General features: G+C 37.6%; 1 protein-coding gene across 1 annotated transcript in view; it reads right to left on the bottom strand.

Moving 5' to 3' along the window:
• Positions 1-24,805, bottom strand: part of RABL3 (RAB, member of RAS oncogene family like 3) — a 49,868-nt gene that overhangs the window by 11,023 nt on the left and 14,040 nt on the right. The window contains exons 2-3 of the mRNA XM_058438153.1: positions 9,599-9,728; positions 5,811-5,925 (exon numbers count right to left, since the gene is read on the bottom strand). Of these exons, the coding sequence (XP_058294136.1) occupies positions 5,811-5,925; positions 9,599-9,728 (245 nt within the window). The remainder of the gene's footprint in view (positions 1-5,810; positions 5,926-9,598; positions 9,729-24,805) is intronic.

Genomic DNA, 24,805 nt, shown 5'->3' with positions numbered 1-24,805 from the left:
GATAGTTCCTTAACATCACAAAGAGACACACAGCCAGGTATCATATTATATGCATAATACTGGGTGGAAAAATAAAGACAAAAAAACTTGGATCTTTCAGACCACTATATTTAATTATCACTTTAGAGAAGACTTAGAATTCAGAGAAGCAAGTTTAAAAGACAATACAGGGAGACAATCAGTAAATCCAGAATATAGGAAACTGTACAAGACAAACAGCCATCTTCTTCTACAAATAAACTGCTAGGAGGTTGGAAAAAAAAACAACCAAGAAGGAAGAACCTAAGATTAAAAGACACTTAAGAAACCAAATACAACCAGTGGACCTTATTTAGATACTGTTTCGAAAAAATCAACTATAACATTTATGAGACAATTGGGGAAATTAAAATAATATTTGGTTATTAAAGAATTATTATTAAAGTTTTAGCTGTGATAATTATATGGTATCATGTTAAAAAAAGCCCTTATGTTTTAAAGTATATATGGATGGAATGATATGATGTTTTAACATTTGGTTCAAAATAATCCAGCTGAGAGTGGGAGAAGATAAAAAGTGGGTAGAGATATGGATGAAACAAGACTGGCTATATGTTGATAATTGTTGAAACTAGGCAACAGGTATATGGGAGTTCATTTTCCATTCTTTGTATTTACATATATTTAAAATTTTCTATAATAAAAAGTTAAAAAAATGGTATTGTGGTAAAAACCACATAATATAAAATTTACCTAAATTGTTTAAATATGGCTAAAAACTCAAACTGATATAAAAGATACATGCTAAGCAGTCTTGCTCCTACCACTGTACCCATCCACTCATTTCCCCTGGTCCCCTATAGGTTACCATTTTTATTAGTTTCTTATTTATCTTTTCACTGATTCTTTATCCCAATATAAATACATATTCTTATTTCTTTCCTTTCTTATACAATAGGAGGTATACGATATATATTCTCTGCATTTTGATTTGTTAAACCTAATAATGTACCCTCTGTAGATCTTTCTATTTTAGTTCGTAGAGATCTTCCTGATTATTTTTTAAACGTTGAATACTACTCCAGTATGTGGATATGCCATTATTTATTCAATGAATCTTTCATTGCTCGGACACTAGGGTTGTTTCCAAATCTTTTGATGCTATATAATAATGCACCAACAAAGCACACCAATGTATTAAGGTTGTTTTATACATTTGCAGGTTTATCTATAGGATCAAAATGAAACTGTAGTGTCAAAATGCAAATGGATGTAGAATTTTTACTGAATTCCCTTACACAAATGCAGATTTCTTTCTGATATGAATATGCTGTCTCCTAATCCTAAATTTAAGGATAAGTTTCTTAAGTAGAAATTTTAGTAGAAAATAGAGAACAAGCTAGGTTAATGAAGACATCAGTGATGAAAGGAATTGAGATAGGAAACAAATATCAACGAGGCTTTGAAATATAGGTTTTAAATTAGTTGTGCTTATTCTTTATTAGGTCTTGCTGGAATCTACATATATATATGCTCAAACTTATACTACATTTAGGTTTCACAAAACAATTAGACTTCCACACAGAAAACAAAGTCTTTGAAAGATTTGCTTCAATCAAAAGATAGAAAATGGGGTTCTGTTCTAGGTTAAGACAGAATAAGCAAACTCTATCCTGTCTTTCCCAGTGAATGCAACTATAAAACCTGGACAGGATGCATGAAGTGGCTATTTGAGGACTCTGAAAAATTAATAGTGAGCATATTGAGGAAGACTGCAATGAGAAGAACCATTGAATTAGCAGTTCCCTTCCATATCCCCTTGTCTGAATGCAACTAAGCTTAAAATCCGAAAGTGTGAACAGAATACTCCAGAAGAAGGCCTATAGTTCTGGCTCATTAAACAAGAAAGGGGACTTCCGAATACTTGGAGATAGTGTAGAAATACAGTATTTTTCCTTCTGTCGTAAGCCAGCCTCTGAGCAATTTCATGATGGTTGTGGCAAAGGCTATAACACAAGCGGAATGCTCAAAAACAACAGTCCCCAACCTTTTTGGTACCAGAGACTGGTTTCATGGCAGACAATTTTTCCATGGACAGGTGTTTGGGGGATGGTTTCAGGAGAAGCTGTTCCACCTCAGATCATCAGGCATTAGTTAGATTTTCATAAGAAGCCTGCAACCTAGATCCCTCACATGCACAGTTCACAATAGGATTCACGCTCCTATGAGAATCTAATGCCTCTGCTGATCTGACAGGAGGTGGAGCTCAGATGGTAATGCTAACTCACCTGCCACTCACCTCCCACTGTGTGGCCTGGTTCCTAACAGGCCATGGACCAGGGGTTGGGAACCCCTGCTTACAAATACAGAGGAAAGGAAATTTTTCTTTTCTTTTCTTTTTTTTTTGAGATGGAGTCTCGATCTGTCGCCCAGGCTGGGGTGCAGTGGCGCAATCTCAGCTCACTGCAAGCTCCGCCTCCCAGGTTCATGCCATTCTCCTGCCTCAGCCTCCCAAGTAGCTGGGACTACAGGCGCCTGCTACCACACCTGGCTAATTTTTTGTATTTTTAGTAGAGACAGGGTTTCACCGTGTTAGCCAGGATGGTCTCGATCTCCTGACCTCGTGATCCGCCCGCCTCGGCCTCCCAAAGTGCTGAGATTACAGGTGTGAGCCACTGCACCAGGCCCGGAAGGGAAATTTTTCTGATTGATAGAACTGTATCTCAAGACAGTGGGGCAAACTCCCATTGCTTTTATTCTTTGTCCTTCTACCACTTGGCCCTGGACATAGGTGCAGTTGTGCAAGTGCATGAGAAAATTTGGCCTGGGGACCGAAAAAGGGAGCCTCAGCAAATCACAAAGTATGGCAGAGACTGTAGAGAGGGTGAAGTGTGAGAAAGCAACCCCATGAAGTAGTTCATGAATGCTTGAGCTCATTGTCAAAGCTGTGCATACATGGATTTGATCCTACTTAGTGTACCAAAGACACTGAAAACTGAAACAACAGAGATAACAACACCCAGGTCACATACTGGGTGTTGCACAAATATAAAATAAGTGAAATCATATAAAGTATGCTCTTAGATCGTAATAAAATTAAGCTAGAAGTCAATAGCAAAGAATAACTGGAAAGCCTCTAAATACATGGAAACTAAACAACACATTTCTAAACAGCCTATGGGAAAATCTCAAGGAGTATTAGAACATATTTTGAACTAAATGAAAATAAAAGTAATACATTTAAACATTTGCAGGATGCAGCTAAAGCAGTGTTTAGAGGGAAATTTATAGCATTAAAATACTTGTATTAGCAAAAATGCAAGGTATCCAGTCAGTAATCTAAGAAGCTATAAAGAAAGAACAAAATAAACCAAAAGCAAGCAGAAGGAAAGAAATGAGCAGAAATCAATTAAACTGTATATGGAAAAACAATAGAGAAAAATCAATGAAACCAAAAGTTGCTTCTTTAGAAAAAAAATCAATACAATTGATAAACCTCTACAAGTCTGACAAGAAAAAAGAGAAGATATAAAATACAAAAATCAGAATGAAAAAGGTCATATCACTACAAACTGTGCAACTATCAAAAGGACAATAAACAGATACTATAAACAACTCTATTGATATAAATTCAAAAATTTAATGAAATAGATGAATTCCTCGAAAATCACAAACTACAAAAACTCATCCAAGATGAAATAAATAACTTGAACAATCCTAATTACTAAAGAAGTTGACTTTGTGGTTAAAAACCTTTCAAATAAGAAACCTCCAGGCCCAGATGGTCTCTTGGTAAATTCTACCAAACCTTCAAAGAAGAAATAACACCAAATATACTCAATTTCTTCCAAAAAGTAGAAGAGGAAGGAATACTTCCAATTAATTCTATGAAGCCAACATTATCCTCACACCAAAACCAGTCAAAGACATTATGAGAACAGAAAACTACACACCAATGCCTGTCATGAACATGGATAAAAATCCTCAAGAAAATATTAGCAAATCAAATCCAGCAACACATAAAATGAATAATACATCATGACCAAGGAATGGAAGGCTGGTTCAATATTTGAAAATCAGTGAATGTAATCCACCAATATTGAAAATCAGTGAATGTAATCCACCATACTGACAGCCTAAAGAAGCAGCCACATGTCCATATCAATTGATGCAGAAAAGGCTTTTGACAGAATTCAGTATCTGTTCATGATATTAATAAAACTATCAGCAAATTAGGGATAGAAAGAAATGTTCTCAACCTGATAAATGATGTCAACAAAAAAAACCTAAAGCTGACATCATACTTAATAGTGAAATGAATGCTTTCCCCCTAAGATTGGAAGTAAGACATAGATATTCACTCTTATCACTCCTAATTAGTACCCTTCTGGAAGTTGCTGCCAGTGCGAAAAGGCAAGAAATAAGACAACACGCACACAGATTGAAAAGGAAGAAATAAACCTGTCTATGTAGAGCATCCTAAGGATTATACTAAAAAACTCTGGTCACAGGATACAGGTCAGCACTCAGAATCAATTCTATTTTTTTATACTAGCAATGGACAATTTGAAACTGAAGTTTAAATATACCATTTATGGCCAGGTATGGTGGCTCACACTTGTAACCCAGCACTTTGGCAGGCCAAGGCAGGTGGATCACCTGAGGTCAGGAGTTCAAGATCAGCCTGGCCAAGATGGTGAAACCCTGTCTCTGCCAAAAATACAAAAATCAGCCAGGTATCCCAGCTACTTGGGAGGCTGAGGCACAATAATTGCTTGAACCTAGGAGACAGAGGTTGCAGTGAACTGATATCGTGCTACTGCACTCCAGCCTGGCAACAGAGCAAGGCTCAGTCTCAAAACAAAACAAAACAAAAAAACAATTTATAATAGCTTCAAAAATATTAAATATTTTGGTATAAATCTAATAAAACATGCACAGGAGATGTATGCAGAAAACTACAAAATGCTGCTAAGAGAAATAAAAGAAGACCTAAATAAATTTAGAGATATATTGTGTTCATGAACTGGAAGATGTAACAGAATAAAGATGTTAATTCTCTCCCGTGTGATCAATAGGTTTAATGCAATTCTAATAAAAATCCAACCAAAATTTTTGTCAATATAGACAAGCTGATTCTCAAAATTTATGGAAAAACAAATAAACTATAATAGCTAAACAATTATGAAAAAGAATAAAGTAGAAGGAATCATACTGCTCAATTTTAAGACTATAATCAAGACAGCGTAGTACTGGTGAAGGGACAGACACATAGATCAATGGAACAGAACTAGAGTCCAGAAATTGACTCATACTAATATGGTCAACTGATTTTTGGCAAAGGAGCAAAAGTAATTCAATGGAGAAAGGATATCTTTTCAATAAACGGTGCTGGAATAATTAGAAATTCATATGCAAACATTAACCTCAACCAAAACCTCCCATCTCGTACAAAACTAACTTAGATCATAAATCTAAATGTAAACCTATAAAACTTGAAATGTTTTATATAAATGTTTTACTATAAAAATGTAAAACCATAAAATCTGTAGAGGAAAACATAAGAGAAAACCTGCATCATCTAGAATTAGGCAAAGAGTTCTAAGACATGATATCAAAAGCACAATCCATAGAAGAAAAGAAGAGTAATCAGACTTCATCAAAATGAAAACTATTGCTTTGTGAAAGATACTGTTAAAAGGAAAAGATAATCTATAAACTGAAAGAAAAATCTTTGCAAATCAAACACCTTACAAAGTGTTATCCAGGGAAGTACATTCCTATGGTTGCTACAACCTTTCAAACCAATCGTGAAATAATTCTGGGCTTACCCATTTGTCACCAAGACTCCAGTTGGCACCAAATCCCTGTTGAGAGCTTCCAGTGACCAACGACGCAAGTTTTGGGAGGACTTCTTATTTGTTAAGTCGTGTACGAAAATAATACCTAAAATAATCAGAGAAAAAAATGTTAATCCCTTAACAGTTCCTCTTCATTTCACAATTGGCCAGATGAAGCTTAGTAAACAGAAGCATTAGGTTGCTTAATGAATCTAGCATTCTAGTATGACTAACAACTCAGATACAATTATTTTAAAATTTCCTCTACAAATGTTTATAAATAGCCATAAACCTTTCTCTGTCACTTTTATAACTCTTTATTTTACAAGGGCTGACGAAATCCCGTTAAACTTTTAGCAGATCTTTACTTTATTCAACACTTCCTGAGTGTCTACTCCATGCCTGTTCCTACTTGTAGAACCACTTCATTAATCAAGAGAATCAAAACTACTTCAAGTACATATGAAATTATTCATTCAAAAAGTTACGTTGTTTCTTCACTGTACATAGTACTGCCATAGATACCAGTACATACATACATTACTTATACTCACTAAAAATAATATTAAGTAATGAAAATCTACTAAAATAGTACTGATTTGATACAATTGCTATTCTTTAGCTGACAAAATAGTGTCCTGTAGATCACCTGAGGCTAACCTACTCAAATGTCTAATTTTCTAGTTCTTTGAATAATGATTAGTTATGTAAGCTTCCTACCCGTAGGAGATTTAGTTATTAGAGCAAAAGAAATATGCCACTACAAGAGAGTGGGTGAGACATTAAATAGTAAAGAAGTATGGATAGTAGAAAGTACATGCACGGATTTTGATAGATTGAGAAAAATAACAAAATGTAACAGGGCCCAGAAATACAATAAAATACAACTGAAGAGAATCAATTAAAATCCAGATAGAAAGGTAAATCAGGGAATCAATTATTACAGCAAGATATAGACAAAAGAGGAAAAACTTTGATGCCCACTAGAATTTAGGATATCATCTTATGGTCAAAACACTACAGGTTTCAAACTCCCAACCCTTTTCTGTATTACCCACATTGTGAACAGGACATGAAACCAATGATTCCTTCATCTTCAAGAGGTGGTATGTGTCCATTTGAAAAAGAAAAGCAGAAGAGGTAGAATTAGCTGGCTTCTACAGTTTTTATAGCCATCTGCGTAACTAAAGGGCTTGTACAAGCTATAGCTGACTTGTTCCAGCCAGCTTAGACAAACCTGCATCTCTTCTGGTGTCTGAAACTAATAGAGATCTGACACTTGCCCTAATATCCAGTTGTACCCACTCTTCCTTCCTCAATGAGAGGTTTTAATCAGCATCAGTGGCATAGATTTAAAAAAAGGAATAAAGAACTACCATTAAAGACTACAGCTAATATTTATTCAGTACTTACGTACTAAATATTGTGCTTTACATGTGTTATCTAATTTTCAGAACAGTACTATGAAGTAAGAATTATATCTTTATACACAAGAGAAAACTAAAGTTCAGAGAAGTGGAGTAACTTGTCCTTGGGCACATGTTACTCAGAATTTGCACTCAGGTAATCTGACAGTAAAGACTGGTGGTAAGCAGAATAAAATCTCATTTTAGGGCAAACAACTGGCATATATTTTCTCCCTTTCCTTTTCCCCAGGTTATAAATATGGCAAAACTATGGGTGAGAATTTTGGACGGGGGAGTGAAAGGATTACAAAGGCCTAAGTTGACTATTAGATGGACAGGGAAGACTTCATTGAGGATCTTTAGGTAAGACTTTTGAGCTTTTAAGGGCATTTGAGTACCCTTTTCCCCTATTCTTTCTCTTTCATTTGGGCTGAGAGTTCTTGCTTTGTAGAACATGTGCTAGAAGAATCAAGGTGGGGCCGAGATGAAAGGAGTCAGGGTGATAACAAATGATAATATATCTTAATCTTAAGGGAGAGAAGTAAAGACACTTCATTATTTCCTTCTGAAGGATTACCAGCCTAGGTTATCAGAGAGGGAAGAATGTAGGGTATTAAGGGAAGAAAGTTATTGCTAAGAATATGGACTGTGCATTTGGATAGAGTGATCCTTATGTTCAGTTTCTTAGGAAACTAAGGATAGTAGATGGAATAAAGAACTTTGAGTGCTTCTACCAGGAAGAATGTTCCAGAGCTAAGGTGAAAGAACACAGAAATAGGTTTTTCAATAAATGCAGATTTTTTTTTTTTTTTTACTTTTAAGAAATGGAAATATATCTCAGTCTTATCTGGAAAATCAACATAGGATATATGCAATTCTTTCAATAATATTAAAGGAGACAAATCACTAATGAATAGTAGGTACAGAAAAGATAAACAAATATGGATTAGATGGATTTCTTCTTCAGCACTTACAAGTTTACAACTCAGAATTCCATAGCTTCTAGGATTTGAGTGGTATTTATCTCTATTATTTATTTATAATTTGTATTGTACCTCTGTCTCAAAAATACCTAAATATCAAAGGTGTTATATATTCAGAATTCTCTGTGCCAGATCAGATAGATATCTTACTTTGACAAGTAATTTTACTGATACAAGTTGATCACTCTAGTATAAGTCTAAACTAGGTTTCACTTCCTTCTCTAAGAGGTCACCTCACACTGTATTTAGTCTTATTATTGTTTTTCTTATTTATATGCATTCTATTAATATATACCATTGTATATACTTTTTTGCATGATGATGGCATATATTAAGGTCATCTTATAACTGTATTTTGTCTCATTTATGAATGCTTTGTTTCTTTACTAAGACTGTGACATTTTCAGATAGAATTCTGAGCTAAATAGGATATAGTTCTGAACTGACACATCTCATTCTGTATTCTATAACATGTATCCAATGAAAAGAACCTTCTCTACATCTTTTTGTAGAATCTACAACACCTCATCATCTGGGAAGACATCAGAAGAGGAATATAAGGAATGAACATACTGAATAAATGCAATGCTTACCTAATATTGAGTGAAATCTAAGCACAGCATGAATGAGGTCTATTAATGGCTATGCATTTACCAGGAGGGAAATACCAAATCCTTTGTTATATTAATCAAACAGAAGTTGAAATTATGTTTCACAGTAAAAACAGGTTTTAAAAATGAATTTTTAAAAAGACTAAGAAAGAAACTCTATTGGCAAATCACAGGTATAAGCAGTTTAGTCTCTTGAAACAGAGTAGGTACTCTACGAAAGGAAATTATGTCCTATATTACACACCTCCATCTGGAAGTCTGCTCCAGGTATTTGAATATCTGTAACTGGATAAAATTTCTGCACCCATAAAGACCCCCTTAAGCAGCTCTTTATAACTAGCTGAGAAACAGCCTTAGGGCTCTTTCTAAGGGGCAGATGAAAGAAATCCCTCTATCTCTGTGTTATCTGGCTCAAGACTATGGGACTCCTATGGTCCTACTGTACTTACTCAACTCACTGGAGAGATAGCACCCCCAGAGGACAACATTTTAAGTTCCATGTTTTATGTCAAGTACCAAAAATATGATTTTATTTCTCAATATTTAGTTTATGACAATAATATAAACACTTAAGACAAAGCACATGTTTAATGTTCTGAATTGGATGGTTACAATGTAGAAACGCAAACTGGAACGTACTATGCAGATTTAAATCAAGGGTTCTGAGTACATTGTATCTTTCTCAAATTAAGATGAGTCTGGCATGCTATGGCATTCCATATCAGATGATCTATACTCTTAGACCATTAATATAAGATAGAAATTAAAAAATGCTTTACCATTTACAGAGTTGTAGAATACTGCTCTTGTGCTTTTCACGCTGCTGGCACTGCCCACAGAGCCTCCAACATCCCATAATTCTATGTAGTAGGTCTTCTCTTCTGGGGTTCCTTCTTTGTAATCATGAACCTAACAAATCAATCAATTAAAATAATTAATATAGCCACTAAACAAACCAGTAAGTACCCTTATTCCAGTTTAAAGCATTTCAGCATCTTACTCTGACTTTCTGATCGCTACCTCTTATCTTTTAAGCTTACTCTCTTTAATACTTTAATAATTTTTACTCCAGAGGACCTTATAGTTAATTGATCTTAACGTCTTTCACAGCTCTCTGTTCCACTTCCGAAGCCTCACCTCCCTCCTAACGAAGCATAAATTCCATGATCCATCATTACAGTCACTCCTTTGCCCCTCTCTCACATCGTATTCATCTGACAAAATTCCACTCTTGGTTATATCCACCTTTTACCCTCTTTCATGTCTACAACCCAGCAACCGAATGTGGAGCTCAGAAAAATACGCATTCAAGATGATGGATTCTTTCTAAATTTAAGTGTACCTTTGGAGCTGTCCTTTAATCAATTCCACAGTTAATTTACCATTTTCCTCTTCCAGATAACTATTTCATAGTTTTTCCTCTTTATAAACTTCTAATATCTCTTCCTCATCCTCAATTACAACTAACTTTGCTTCCTAGTGCAGGAGCAATTAGAAAGGAACTTCTACAACCTGTTCTTCCTGTATTTATCCGCCTCCCTCCATCTGTGCCCACATAATCTGCTTTCCTTCTTGCTGTTTTCTTAGGCTGCCTATGTCCCTAAGGCTAAATCCTCCTTCTGTGCATGAGATCCCATCCCCACGTTCTTGCTTAAAGATGTAATTCTACCAGTTCTCCCCTCTCTCCCTTATACCATCAAATTTTCCTTCTCAGCTGGATAATCCTCACCACACAATTCAATTCTCAGCATACAAACATGGCATAATTTTCCTCATCTAAAAAAAAATTCTTCTCTTGACCTCAAGTCCTCTTCCAGCTACCATGCCACTTTCCTTTTCCTTTTCACAGCAAAAGTCCTCCAAAGAGTTGTCTATTCTTAGTGGTAATCCTTTTCTTCACATTCTCTTTTGAACTCATTTCTATAGAACTTATGCCCTAATGACCCCAATGAACTATTCCTTGTCAAGGTCACCAATGACCTCCACATTGCTAACTCCAATGGTCAATTAACAGTTTTCATTTTACTCCACCATTTGATCCACCTAGTCACTTCTTGTGTCTTGCAATATTTTTTCACCTGGCTTCTGGGATATCACACTCTTCTAGTTTTCTTCCTATCTCATTGGCTAGTGCTTTTCAGCTTCCATTTGGGTCCTTCTTATCTCTCTGATTTCTAATTGCTAACGTGTCTCAAGGTTTAGTTCTTCAGTCTCTTCTTTTCTATCAATACTCGCTCTTGTGGCAATTTCATCTAAAAGGCAATTTTATTCTTCCAGTTACTTGGGCCAAAAACTTAAGACTGATCCTTGACTCCTTTCATATTGCATTATTGCATTTGTCAACAAGTTCTGCTGCTTCGACTTTAAAAAAATATGTCAAAAATCTGTTCATTTCTCCCTATCTCCACTATTACCACCCAGGTCAAAGTCTCTATCTCCTTGCCTGAATTGATATAATGGTCTCTAACTTATCTCCCTATTAGAGGCATCCCCCAACCTCCCTGTTTGTTTTCCATACAGTAGCTAGAGTGATCCTTTAAAAATGCAAGTTATATCATATGCTCTTTTGCTCAAAACCCTCCAATGACTTTCTCACTCACAGTTATCTCCAAAGACTCTCTTTTTCTCACGTCTAGGCTCTATAGGCATTTATTGCCTGTACTGTATAACTATTCAGAAACAAATTATGATATATGGCAAGCAGATTAAAGTATGCTGGTTCATGAGTATACATTGGCATCTTCCAAGAATTAATTTTTTTTAAGAAATATACATGCCAGTCTTACTGAATCAGGACCTTTGGGATTAAATACTAGGCATGTGTATTTTGAACAATTCTCCAAATGATTCTGCTGTAATCCCCTTGTTAAGAACTGCTGCTTTTATAGAATGGGACTATTATGGTATCAGAAGGCCTACATTCTACTCCTTGATTGCCATTGATTGTCCCTGGTATCTTGGAGCCTCAGTTTCTTTGCCTATAAAATGAAAGAATTGTATTATGTGATTTCTAAAGTATCTACTGGCTTTGACATAATAATTAAAAAAACAAGATAGCTCAGTAGTTAAAACAGATGTGATAAAATGCACTAAAACTCACATACTACATTCAACTTAATGCTTTACACTTTTACTTATTCACAATTTTTTTGTCCAAATCCTTTTGGCCAAGGAAAAATTTAAATAAATATGCTACTCTATAAACAGCCACATTGACGTTAAGAAGACAATTATCAGACTGACATCAAAGACAGTATGACAGAAAAATGAGAATAGCACAGTCACAGCAGTTGAGGACCATTTTGGATAATAGAAATTAATTCTGTATACTACAATAGAAGGCATCACTATTTTGTTATGTGGCAAAAATAACTTATAATATGTGATCATGCCAAGTTAGCAATAAAAAATTTAAACCAAGCAGAAAAAACATACGTTTTAGCAAGATTTCTAAGCAAAACAACGAGAAAAAGCAGTAAGAGGTCTTATAAGGAGTAAGTTATCTTTTATGAAAAGCTCAGCCACTTCAGTTAAGTCTTTCTGATCCTACCTTCCTTCTGGGCCCACATCAACCACAGCAGGTTTGGTACTCCTCCTATTTGCTTCCATAGCATCCTACACACCTCTATCATTTCACTAAGCACACTGTCTTATTTATCTACTGATATCTCTTCTTCTAGACTCTGAGTGTAAGGGCAGGGACCATGTATTATTCATCCTTTAGCCCTAGAAAATAGCATAATATCTAGCATATATTAGATGCTTAGACATGTTTATTAAATACATGAATAAATTTAGGATAACTCATCCTCCGGGTTTTTATTACATTCAGTTTATTATTTACCGAATTCCATTGTTTCTCCAGTACAGTTCCGAGAGCAAACAAAATTGAAGCCAATAGGAAGTTTGTTAAAAAATACAGATTCCTGGACTGTCCTTGAAGCTTCTGGGATGGGGCTCAAAAGTCTGTGTTTTTTTTTTTAAAGTTCCCTAGGTGATTCTGATACATGATTAAGTTTGACAACCACTGCAGTACACCATTTTTTTCTCTAAATTATTTCAAGTACCTAATGTTGCCTCCTCTAGAGGACTATAACTCCTCTGAGAATAGCCATCATCCAATATAAATTTCTAGGTAGCATACCCTCTTAGCCTTGCATTGTACCAAACCTGTTAGCCAGCACCTTTCAGGCTATGCATACCCCCAAGCCAGACTGACTCACTCATCTAAACTTTTCTCTACCACAAATTACCTTTCCTAGTCAAATCCTTTCCTGTTTCCTTTTAAAATCAGAAGATAAGGTGTCCTCTTTCCTTTCCAACTTAATACTGGCTAAGTTTAACTCAATTCACATGGAATGAATCCCAACAATTTTAAATCAGTAGCTTACAGCTTGTAGTTATGATGGTCCATCTTTCACATGTGTGAGTAATTTCCAAGGGAAAGCTTGACATTATAACAAGTATTGCTCTTGACACAGTAAGTAGTACTTTGGTGCTATACCGAGAGCCCAACATGATGGGAGGTAATGCCAAACTATAAGAAGTGTGTTTTATATTTAAAGCAGGTGATCAAGGATCTGATACTTAAAGTCATTACAGACCTTACAGCTATACAATAAAGGATTTTCTTAACAGGAAGCAACAGTACAGCTGATCATTAAATGGAAAAAGGAACAATACTCCTCAACGATGCTGCCACTTTGGATCTTCTCATTTATTCAGCTTTTGACTTTCTTGAAAACAAAATCAAGACCTATATACATAAGGTTTTGTTTCATTTGAAGAGTTCATTCATTGTCTGTAACTTTTTTTTTTTTTTTTTTTTGAGACAGAGTCTCACTCTGTCACCCAGGCTGGAGTGCAGTGGCATGATTTCAGCTCACTGCAACCTCCGCCTCCCTGGGTTCAGCGATTCTCCTGCCTCAGCCTCCCAAGTGGCTGGGATTACAGGCACATGTCACCATGTCTGGCTAATTTTTGTATTTTTTAGTAGAAATGGGGTTTCACCATATTGGCCAGGCTGGTCTCAAACTCCTGACCTTGTGATCCGCCTGCTTTGGCCTCCCAAAGTGCTGGGATTACAGGCGTGAGCCACTGCGCCTGGCCCATTGTTTGTAACTTTTAAAATGCAGACACACATTTAGAAAAAAAAATGATACACATCAAGAAAGAACAGTAGATACTGTAGATGCTAATAAGTTTGGTTTAGTATTTGTACCTGCAGAATCATTATTAAAGAAGGAAGGGAGGTAGGAGGTCTTAGGAGGGAGTTGCTAACAAAGAGAGAAGGGTGAAAAAGAGATACTAGGAGAATATACCACAGGAGCAGAAATTAATTTATCTCATTCACTGCTATACTTCCAGTTCCTTGCACAGTGTCTGATACCAAGGAGGTGTGTAACATATGTATTGAAGGAACAAATGAACAAATGAATAGTGTAAAGTGTACTGCTGTCTCTTCCCTTCCTGTTAATGCTCTTTTGCCTTCAGTCAAGCTTATTTTTTTCTAATTAAAAAAAAGCCCTTCACTTTCCCCTCCATTCTGTACCCATTCGCTCTTTTATTTAACATCTAAACTTTGTGAAAAATTGAGTTAAACCACTGTCTCTATTTCCTCTCTGCCAGTCACATCATTTGGTTTCTGCCACAAATATTCCATTGCACTTTCAAAGGTCAGCAGAGACTTTATCATCACCATATCCAGTATTTTTTTCCTGTCTCAGTCTTCATGTTGCTACTGTTTCATACTAAAAATCAATCCCTCTTTCATGAAATTCTCATCTCTCTTTGCTCTTGTAGTTCATTTTGGCTATCCTCTTACTTCTTTAATCAGTCTTTCTCTGACCCCTCTTTTCCCATCAACTCTCTAAATATACCCCAAGGTTCTCCCCACCTTTTTCTAAATTTTCTCTTTTAGAAATTACATCAGTTCTAGTGGTTCAGGATTATTTCTATAAATATGATTCCAACTCAGAATTGTCTTTTGAGCTTCAGCATTTCATTTCCAGGACAGCTCCAGGTGGCTAGCTCACAGATACCTCCTTTCACCATGTCCGGAACTGAACTTACTATTGTTTCCTTCTTTTTCACCTATAATATGGCCCTCTTCTTGGAGACAGTCCATCTAGCCACTTACTTAAGCAACCCATTCAATCATTAGTGCCTAGGATAATTTTACACTTACTTTCTTGAACTACTATAACACTTATTTTCTATATCAGTGCTGTCCCATGGAATTTTCTACAGCCATAGAAATGTCCAATACAGGCCGGGTGTGGTGGCTCACACCTATAATCCCAGCACATTGGGAGTCTGAGGCAGGCAGATCACTTGAGGCCAGGAGTTTGAGCCCAGCCTGGCCAACATGGCAAAACCCTGTCTCTACTAAAAATACAAAAATTAGCCAGGCATGGTGACACGCACCTGTAATCTCAGCTACTTGGGAGGCTGAGGCACAAGAATCTCTTGAGCCTGGGAGGCAGAGGTTGCAGTGAGCTGATATGGTGCCACTGCACTCCAGCCTGGGCAACAACGAGACTCTGTTTCAAAATAATAATAATGATAAAAAATAAAAAAAGAAAGAACGAAATGTCCAATACAGTAACCATTAGCAACATGTGACTACTTAGCAATTGAAATGTGGCTTGTTTAACTGAGGAGGTAGATTTTTAATTTTAGTCAATTTAAATTTAAATTTAAACTGCCACATGAGGCTATTGGCTACTATATTGAACAGTATCAGAATTTTTTTTTTCTTAATACTGTTCTGGAACAAGAGGCAGTACAGAGTAGTGATCAGGAGCACAGGTTCTTGAAGCAGACTGCCAGGGTTTGAATCCCAATTCCACAACTTACTAACTATATGATCCAGGACAAGTCATGTAGTGCCTCTGTGCTTCAACTGCTTCTATGTTGAATGAATAGGGGCACTAATAGTACCTGCGTCATAGGGTTGTTGTGAGAATTAAATGAATTAGTATGTAAATGGATGCCTAGCCAAAGTAGGCAAGAAAAAGTGTCCCACCTCTTAAGCTTAGTGAAGACAGAGACTATTCCTTTAATTTCTCCCCATTGTCTGTACGTTGTTATGCTGTCCAAAGAGGAATTCAATAAATGTTGATTGTATGCAATGTGTAAATTAGAGAGTTAAATTACCATTAAAGTGAACTAGAAATGACAAATCAATTTCCTTATTTATAATTTGTGAAAAGACTAAATTCTAAATTCGTTAAGTCTTGTTTTCATAATTAAGAGTAGCCATGTATTTATATTTACTCCCATTAGACTTGGGGCAGTGAAGTTAAAGACAGGAATGAATGAAGAATACCAGAAAACTAAACTTTTCTTCCTTTTCTCTTCAGTTCAGTTATGAACACCTCTGTACTAAATAGTAAATCCAAAATGTTAATAATTACTGAGTACATACATTAAACTCATTAGCTTCACCTGGTACTTAAGATTAAACAATTACATCATCACTGCTATCATCTCTATTTTTGGTTGGCTCTTAATAGATTTGAAGTAAAAGAGGCAACTGTTGGGTGCAGCACACTAACATGGCACATGTATACATATGTAACAAACCTACACATTGTGCACATGTACCCTAAAACTTAAAGTATAATAATAATAAAATTAAAAAAAAAAGAGGCAACTGTTTCTAAGAGTTTTGAAAAGTGTGTATTCATCAATCTACACTAATTCTGGAGATTCCTTCTCACAGGTTTCACTAAAACAAAAACTATAACTGCAATATAAAAGCTGCTACAGGTAACAGTGTTCTCCCAAGTTATTTAGGTAAAGGCTTTATAAGGTTTAGTTATTCTTTCTATAGAAAAGAACTGTTCACTTTGTTATAACAACAGTCACAGTGATTTACATGTCTATGACAACTTAAGGTTATCATTTAAAAATGCCTTTTACTTATGTTGTCATTCACGCAATGCATTCTTCTCAAAAATGGAAGACATGGCCAGGCATGGTGGCTCACTCCTGTAATCCCAGCACGTTGGGAGGCCTAGGCGGGTGGATCACCTGAGGTCAGGAGTTTGAGACCAGCCTGGCCAACATTGTAAAACCCAGTCTCTATTCAAAATACAAAAAAATTTAGCCAGACGTGGTGGTGGGTGCCTGTAATCCCAGCTACTCAGGAGGCTGAGGCAGGAGAATCGCTTGAACCCGGGAGGTGGAGGTTGTAGTGAGCCGAAATTGCGCCATTGCACTCTGGCCTGGGCAACAAGAACAAAACTCCATCTCAAAACGAACAAACAAATAAAAAACAAGAAGTCAACTGGCTTAAGATACAATGAACAGTAAAGCAAGTCATTTTCAGCCCATGTCCCATTCTTCCACAATAATACAATTCAGGTAAGACTGTCTTTAAAGGAATCAATTAGTGCCACAGTCATTCCAGTAAACCCAGTAACGTAATTATATGACATTTGTCTTTTTGTTTTGTTTTGTTTTTGAGACAGCATCTCACTCTGTTGCCCAGGCTGGAGTGCAGTGGCCTGATCTTGGCTCACTGCAACCTCTGCCTCCCGGGTTCAAGCGATTCTCCTGCCTCAGCCTCCCGAGTAGCTAGGATTACAGGTGTGTGCCACCACGCCCAGCTAATTTTTGTATTTTTAGTAGAGACGGGGTTTCACCATGTTGACCAGGCTGGTCTCGAACTCCTGACCTCACGTGATCCACCAACCTTGGCCTCCCAATGTGCTGGAATTACAGGCGTGACCCACTGCACCTGGCCCTAAAGCAGAAGTTTCTAAAGGGAATTACTGCTGTTACTTCTAAAACTTGGTTAGTGTCTTGAGAACTAACTAGTAATCTCATGTTGGCCTGCTCTCTGGGACTTTGCACAAAAGCATTCCTTGCAGACAAAATCAAGTCTCCACTCTCATATACAGGGGATTGCTGAGATAAAGTTTCTTTTGGAAGCTTTGCCACCAGCTACACTCAAGACATTTATATCCCAGTTATCCTCTGTTACTATACATATTGGGTCCTTAATTGGTCTCTCATATTCTTATTCCCAGACTGCTTTTGCTTCCTCTACCCATCATTAAACCCCTAATTGTTTCCTTCTCCAAATATTTCCACTTTTCTCCTGGAATCTTACTCCACGGTTACAAAATTCCATTATACCTTATCCTCAATCTCATTCTATTAACAAATCTCTGCCTCTACCTTGAAAACACAACTTCTCCTTATGTCCTCTCAGATAGATGGTGTTCACTTTTCAATATTCTAATTACCTTGGAGTTCAGAAAATAGGAAATGCCTTGCTTACTCTCCAAAGCTACTTCTAGTGCATTATTCCTCTACCCTTATATTAGAAATCTGTCTTCTTTGGATGCTCTGGAGCATCAGCTATACTCCCCTCCCTCCTTGTCTTATCGTTAATATGTACTAGCTTCCTATTAGCATCTCATTCTTAGTCTTATCCCTCTGCTCTATAAGTCCTGTCATTAAACACTTTGATATCCACTTGGCAATCTGATTCCACACCTTACCCAATATTTCTCAAGGCATTATTCACTTATAAGAGAATCATCAAGATGCTTCTTAAAATGCAGATGCTTGGGCACCAATCATAACTCTGAGTCAGAATATCTGGGGGCAAGGCCCAAGAATCAAATAAAAATACTAAGACTGTCAGACTGGTCATCAAAACAAAATTTAGCTATATCTTACTTATAAGAGACATCCCATAGATATTAGGACACAGAAAGATGAAAGTTGAAATATGTAAATAAGGTAAACCACACAAACACCAACTAAAAATAAGTTGGCTTTAACTATTTTAATATCAGACAAAACAGTCTTCAAGGTACAATGTATTACCAGATATAGGGAGGGACATATTAAAATAATAAAATGTTAATCCTTTAGGAAGTTCAAACAATCATAAATTAGTACTCATCTAGTAATATAATCTCAAAGTATATAAATGAAAAATGGACAGGATTAAAATGAGGAATAGACAAATTCACACTTATAGTTGGAGATTATAAAACTTATTCCTTAGCAATTGATGAAAAAAACAGACAAAAAAACCCCACCCAACAGAGATGCAGAAGATTTAAAAAATGATTAATACATATCTAGAACACTGCACCCAACAATTACATAATATACTTTGTTTTCAAGTGCATATGAAATTTTTATCAAAATTGACCATAAAACTGGACATGCAGAGGGTGGAGCCAAGATGGCCAAATAGCTCCAGTCTACAGCTTCTAGCATGAGCGACACAGAAGACGAATGATTTCTGCATTTCCAACTGAGGTACTGGGTTCATCTCACTGGGGAGTGCTGGACAGTGGGTGCAGGACACTGGGTGCAGAGCATGGAGTGTGAGTCGAAGCAGGGCGAGGCATCGCCTCACCCGGGAAGTGCAAGGGGTCAGGGAATTCCCTTTCCTAGCCAAGGGAAGCGGTGACAGATGGCACCTGGAAAATCGGGTCACTCCCACCCTAATACTGTGCTTTTCCAACGGTCTTAGTAAAAGAAACACCAGAAGACGGTATCCCGCGCCTGCCACGAAGGGTCCTACGCCCACGGAGCCTCGCTCATTGCCAGCACAGCAGTCTGAGATCAAACTGCAAGGTGGCAGCGAGGCTGGGGGAGGGGCGCCCACCATTGCCGAGGCTTGAGTAGGTAAACAAAGTGGCCAGGAAGCTCGAACTGGGTGGAGTCCACCGCAGCTCAAGGAGGCCTGCCTGCCTCTGTAGACTCCACCTCTGGGGGCAGGGCATAGCCAAACAAAAGGCAGCAGAAACCTCTGTAGACGTAAATGTCCCTGTCTGACAGCTTTGAAGAGAGTAGTGGTTCTCCCAGCATGCAGCTTGAGATCTGAGAATGGACAGACTGCCTCCTCAAGTGGGTCCCTGACCCCCGAGTAGCCTAACAGGAGATACCCCCAAGTAGGGGCAGACTGACACCTCACATGGCCGGGTACTCCTCTGAGACGAAACTTCCAGAGGAACGATCAGGCAGCAACATTTGCTGTTCACCAATATCCGCCGTTCTACAGCCTCCGCTGGTGATACCCAGGCAAACAGGGTCTGGAGTGGACCTCCAGCAAACTTCAACAGACCTGCAGCTGAGGGTCCTGACTGTTACAAGGAAAACTAACAAAGAGAAAGGACATCCACACCAAAACCCCATCTGTACGTCAACATCATCAAAGGCCAAAGGTAGATAAAACCACAAAGATGGGGAAAAAAACAGAGCAGAAAAGCTGAAAATTCTGAAAATCAGAGTGCCTCTCCTCCTCCAAAGGAACGCAGCTCCTCACCGACAATGGAACAAAGCTGGACGGAGAATGACTTTGACGAGTTGAGAGAGGAAGGCTTCAGACGACCAAACTACTCCGAGCTAAAGGAGGAAGTTCAAACCCATGGCAAAGAAGTTAAAAACCTTGGAAAAAGATTAGACAAATGGCTAACTAGAATAACGGATGCAGAGAAGTCCTTAAAGGACCTGATGGAGCTGAAAATCATGGCACAAGAACTACGTGACGAATGCACAAGCCTCAGTAGACGATTGGATCAACTGGAAGAAAGGGTATCAGTGATGGAAGATCAAATGAATGAAATGAAGTGAGAAGAGAACTTTAGAGAAAAAAGAATAAAAAGAAAGGAACAAAGCCTCCAAGAAATATGGGACTACATGAAAAGACCAGATCTACATCTGATTGGTGTACCTGAAACTGATGGGGAGAATGGAACCAAGTTGGAAAACACTCCGCAGGATATTATCCAGGAGAACTTCCCCAATCTAGCAAGGCAAGCCAACATTCAGATTCAGGAAATACAGAGAACACCACAAAGATACTCCTCAAGAAGAGCAACTCCAAGACACATAATTGTCAGATTCACCAAAGTTGAAATGAAGGAAAAAATGTTAAGGGCAGCCAGAGAGAAAAGTCAGGTTACCCACACAGGGAAGCCCATCAGACTAACAGCTCATCTCTTGGCAGAAACTCTACAAGCCAGAAGAGAGTGGGGGCCGATATTCAACATTCTTAAAAGAATTTTCAACCCAGAATTTCATATCCAGCCAAACTAAGCTTCATAAGTGAAGGAGAGATAAAATACTTTACAGATAAGCAAATGCTGAGAGATTTTGTCACCACCAGGCCTGCCCTAAAAGAGCTCCTGAAGGAAGCACTAAACATGGAAAGGAACAACCGGTACCAGCCACTGCAAAAACATCCCAAAGTGTAAAGACCATTGAGGCTAGGAAGAAACTGCATCAACTAATGAGCAAAATAACCAGCTAACATCATAATGACAGGATCAAATTCACACATAACAATATTAACCTTAAATGTAAGTGGGCTAAATGCTCCAATTAAAAGACACAGACTGGCAAATTGGATAAAGAGTCAAGACCCATCAGTGTGCTGTATTCAGGAAACCCATCTCACATGCAGAGACACACATAGGCTCAAAATAAAGGGATGGAGGAAGATCTACCAAGCAAATGGAAAACAAAAAAGGGAAGGGGTTACAATCCTAGTCTCTGATAAAACAGACTTTAAACCAACAAAGATCAAAAGAGACAAAGAAGGCCATTACATAATGGTAAAGGGATCAATTCAACAAGAAGAGCTAACTATCCTGAACATATATGCACCCAATACAGGAGCACCCACATTCATAAAGCAAGTCCTTAGAGACCTAGAAAGAGACTTAGACTCCCACACAATAATAATGGTAGACTTTAACACCACACTATCAACATTAGACAGATCAACGAGACAGAAAGTTAACAAGGATATCCAGGAATTGAACTCAGCTCTGCACCAAGTGGACCTAATAGACATCTACAGAACTTTCCACCCCAAATCAACAGAATATACATTCTTTTCAGCACCACAAGATACCTATTCCAAAACTGACCACATAGTTGGAAGTAAAGCAATCCTGAGCAAATATAAAAGAACAGAAATTATAACAAACTGTCTCTCAGACCACAGTGCAATCAAACTAGAACTCAGGATTAAGAAACATATTCGTAGGAATAAATCTAACCTTCTTCCCACGGCACTTTCTTGGCCTATCTGGAATACCCCAACGTTATTCCAACTACCCCGAGGCATATACCACATGAAATATTTTATCATCTGTAGGCTCATTCATCTCCCTAACAGCAGTAATATTAATCATTTTCATAACCTGAGAGGCCTTCGCTTCAAAACGGAAAGTTCTAATAATTGAATAACCTTCCACTAACTTAGACTGGTTATGTGGCTGCCCTCCACCCTACCATATATTTGAAGAACCAGTCTACATAAAACCTAGACGGAAAAGGAAGGAATCGAACCCCATAAAACTGGTTTCAAGCCAACCTCATAACCTCTATGACTTTTTCAACAAGATATTAGAAAAATTATTTCATAACTTTGTCAAAGTTACGTTACAGGTTAAGCCTCGTATATCATAGCGGCACACGCAGCCCAACTAGGCCTTCAGGATGCCACATACCCTATAATAGAAGAGCTAATCGCCTTCCATGATCACACCATTATAATCATCTTCCTAATCAGCTTCCTAGTTCTATATGTCATCTTTCTAACACTTACAACAAAACTGACTAACACTAGCATCACAGACGCCCAGGAAATGGAAACTCAAAACCACTCAACTACATGGAAACTGAACAACCTGCTCCTGAATGACTACTGGGTACATAATGAAATGAAGGCAGAAATAAAGATGTTCTTTGAAACGAACGAGAACAAAGACAACATACCAGAATCTCTGGGACACATTCAAAGCAGGGTGTAGAGGAAAATTTACAGCACTAAATGCCCACAAGAGAAAGCAGGAAAGATCTCAAATTGACACCCTAACATCACAGTTAAAAGAACTAGAGAAGCAAGAGCAAACACATTCAAAAGCTAGCAGAAGGCAAGAAATAACTAAGATCAGAGCAGAACTGAAGGAAATAGAGACAGAAAAAACCTTTCAAAAAATCAGTGAATCCAGGAGCTGGTTTTTTGAAAAGATCAACAAAATTGATAGACCACTAGCAAGACTAATAAAGAAGAAAAGAGAGAAGAATCAAATAGACACAGTAAAAAATGATAAAGGGGATATCACCACCGATCGCACAGAAATACAAACTACCATCAGAGAATACTATAAACACCTCTACGCAAATAAACTAGAAAATCCAGAAGAAATAGATAAATTCCTGGACAAATACACCCTCCAAAGACTAAACCAGGAAGAAGTTGAATCTCTGAATAGACCCATAACAGACTCTGAAATTGGGGCAACAATTAATAGCTTACCAACCAAAAAAAGTCCAAGACCAGATGGATTCACAGACGATTTCTACTAGAGGTACAAGGAGGAGCTGGTACCATACCTTCTGAAACTATTCCAATCAATAGAAAAAGAGGGAATCCTCCCTAACACATTTTATGAGGCCAGCATCATCCTGATGCCAAAGCCTGGCAGAGACACAACAAAAAAAGAGAATTTTAGACCAATATCCCTGATGAACATCAATGCAAAAATCCTCAATAAAATACTGGCAAACCAAATCCAGCAGCACATCAAAAAGCTTATCCACCATGATCAAGTGGGCTTCATCCCTGGGATGCAAGGCTGGTTCAACATACGCAAATCAGTAAATGTAATCCAGCATATAAACAGAATCAATGACAAAAACCACATGATCATCTCAATAGATGCAGAAAAGGCCTTAGACAAAATTCTACAGCACTTCATGCTAAAAATGCTCAATAAATTAGGTACTGATGGGACATATCTCAAAATAATAAGAGCTATCTATGACAAACCCACAGCCAATATCATACTGAATGGGCAAAAACTGGAAGCATTCCCTTTGAAAACTGGCACAAGACAGGGATGCCCTCTCTCACCACTCCTATTCAACATAGTGTTGGAAGTTCTGGCCAGGGCAATCAGGCAGGAGAAGGAAATAAAGGGTATTCAATTAGGAAAACAGGAGGTGAAATTGTCCCTGTTTGCAGATGACATGATTGTATATCTAGAAAACCCCATCGTCTCAGCCCAAAATCTCCTTAAGCTGATAAGCAACTTCAGCAAGGTCTCAGGATACAAAATCAATGTGCAAAAGTCACAGGCATTCTTATACACCAATACAGACAAACAGAAAGCCAAATCATGAGTGAACTCCCATTCACAATTGCTTCAAAGAAAATAAAATACCTAAGAATCCAACTTACAAGGGATGTGAAGGACCTCTTCAAGGAGAACTACAAACCACTGCTCAATGAAATAAAAGAGGATACAAGCAAATGGAAGAACATTCCATGCTCATGGGTAGGAAGAATCAATATCGTGAAAATGGCCATACTGCCCACGGTAATTTATAGATTCAATGCCATCCCCATCAAGCTACCAATGACTTTCTTCACAGAATTGGAAAAAACTACTTTAAAGTTCATATGGAACCAAAAAAGAGCCCGCATCGCCAAGTCAATCCTAAGCCAAAAGAACAAAGCTGGAGGCATCACCCTACCTGACTTCAAACTATACTACAAGGCCACAGTAACCAAAACAGCATGGTTCTGGTACCAAAACAGAGATATAGACCAATGGAACAGAACAGAGCCCTCAGAAATAATGCCACACATCTACAACTATCTGATCTTTGACAAATCTGACAAAAACGAGAAATAGGGAAAGGATTCCCTATTTAATAAATGGTGCTGGGAAAACTGGCTAGCCATATGTAGAAAGCTGAACCTGGATCCCTTCCTTACCCCTTATACAAAAATTAATTCAAGATGGATTAAAGACTTAAATGTTAGACCTAAAACCATAAAACCCCTAGAAGAAAACCTAGGCAATACCATTCAGGACATAGACATGGGCAAGGACTTCATGTCTAAAACACCAAAAGCAATGGCAACAAAAGCCAAAATAGACGAATGGGATCTAATTAAACTAAAGAGCTTCTGCACAGCAAAAGAAACT

This window comes from Hylobates moloch, unplaced genomic scaffold (assembly GCF_009828535.3).
Source record: "Hylobates moloch isolate HMO894 unplaced genomic scaffold, HMol_V3 SCAFFOLD_4, whole genome shotgun sequence".
NCBI lineage: Eukaryota > Metazoa > Chordata > Mammalia > Primates > Hylobatidae > Hylobates > Hylobates moloch.
Note: the sequence above shows the minus strand (reverse complement) of the source record. Positions and strands in the feature narration are given on the sequence as shown.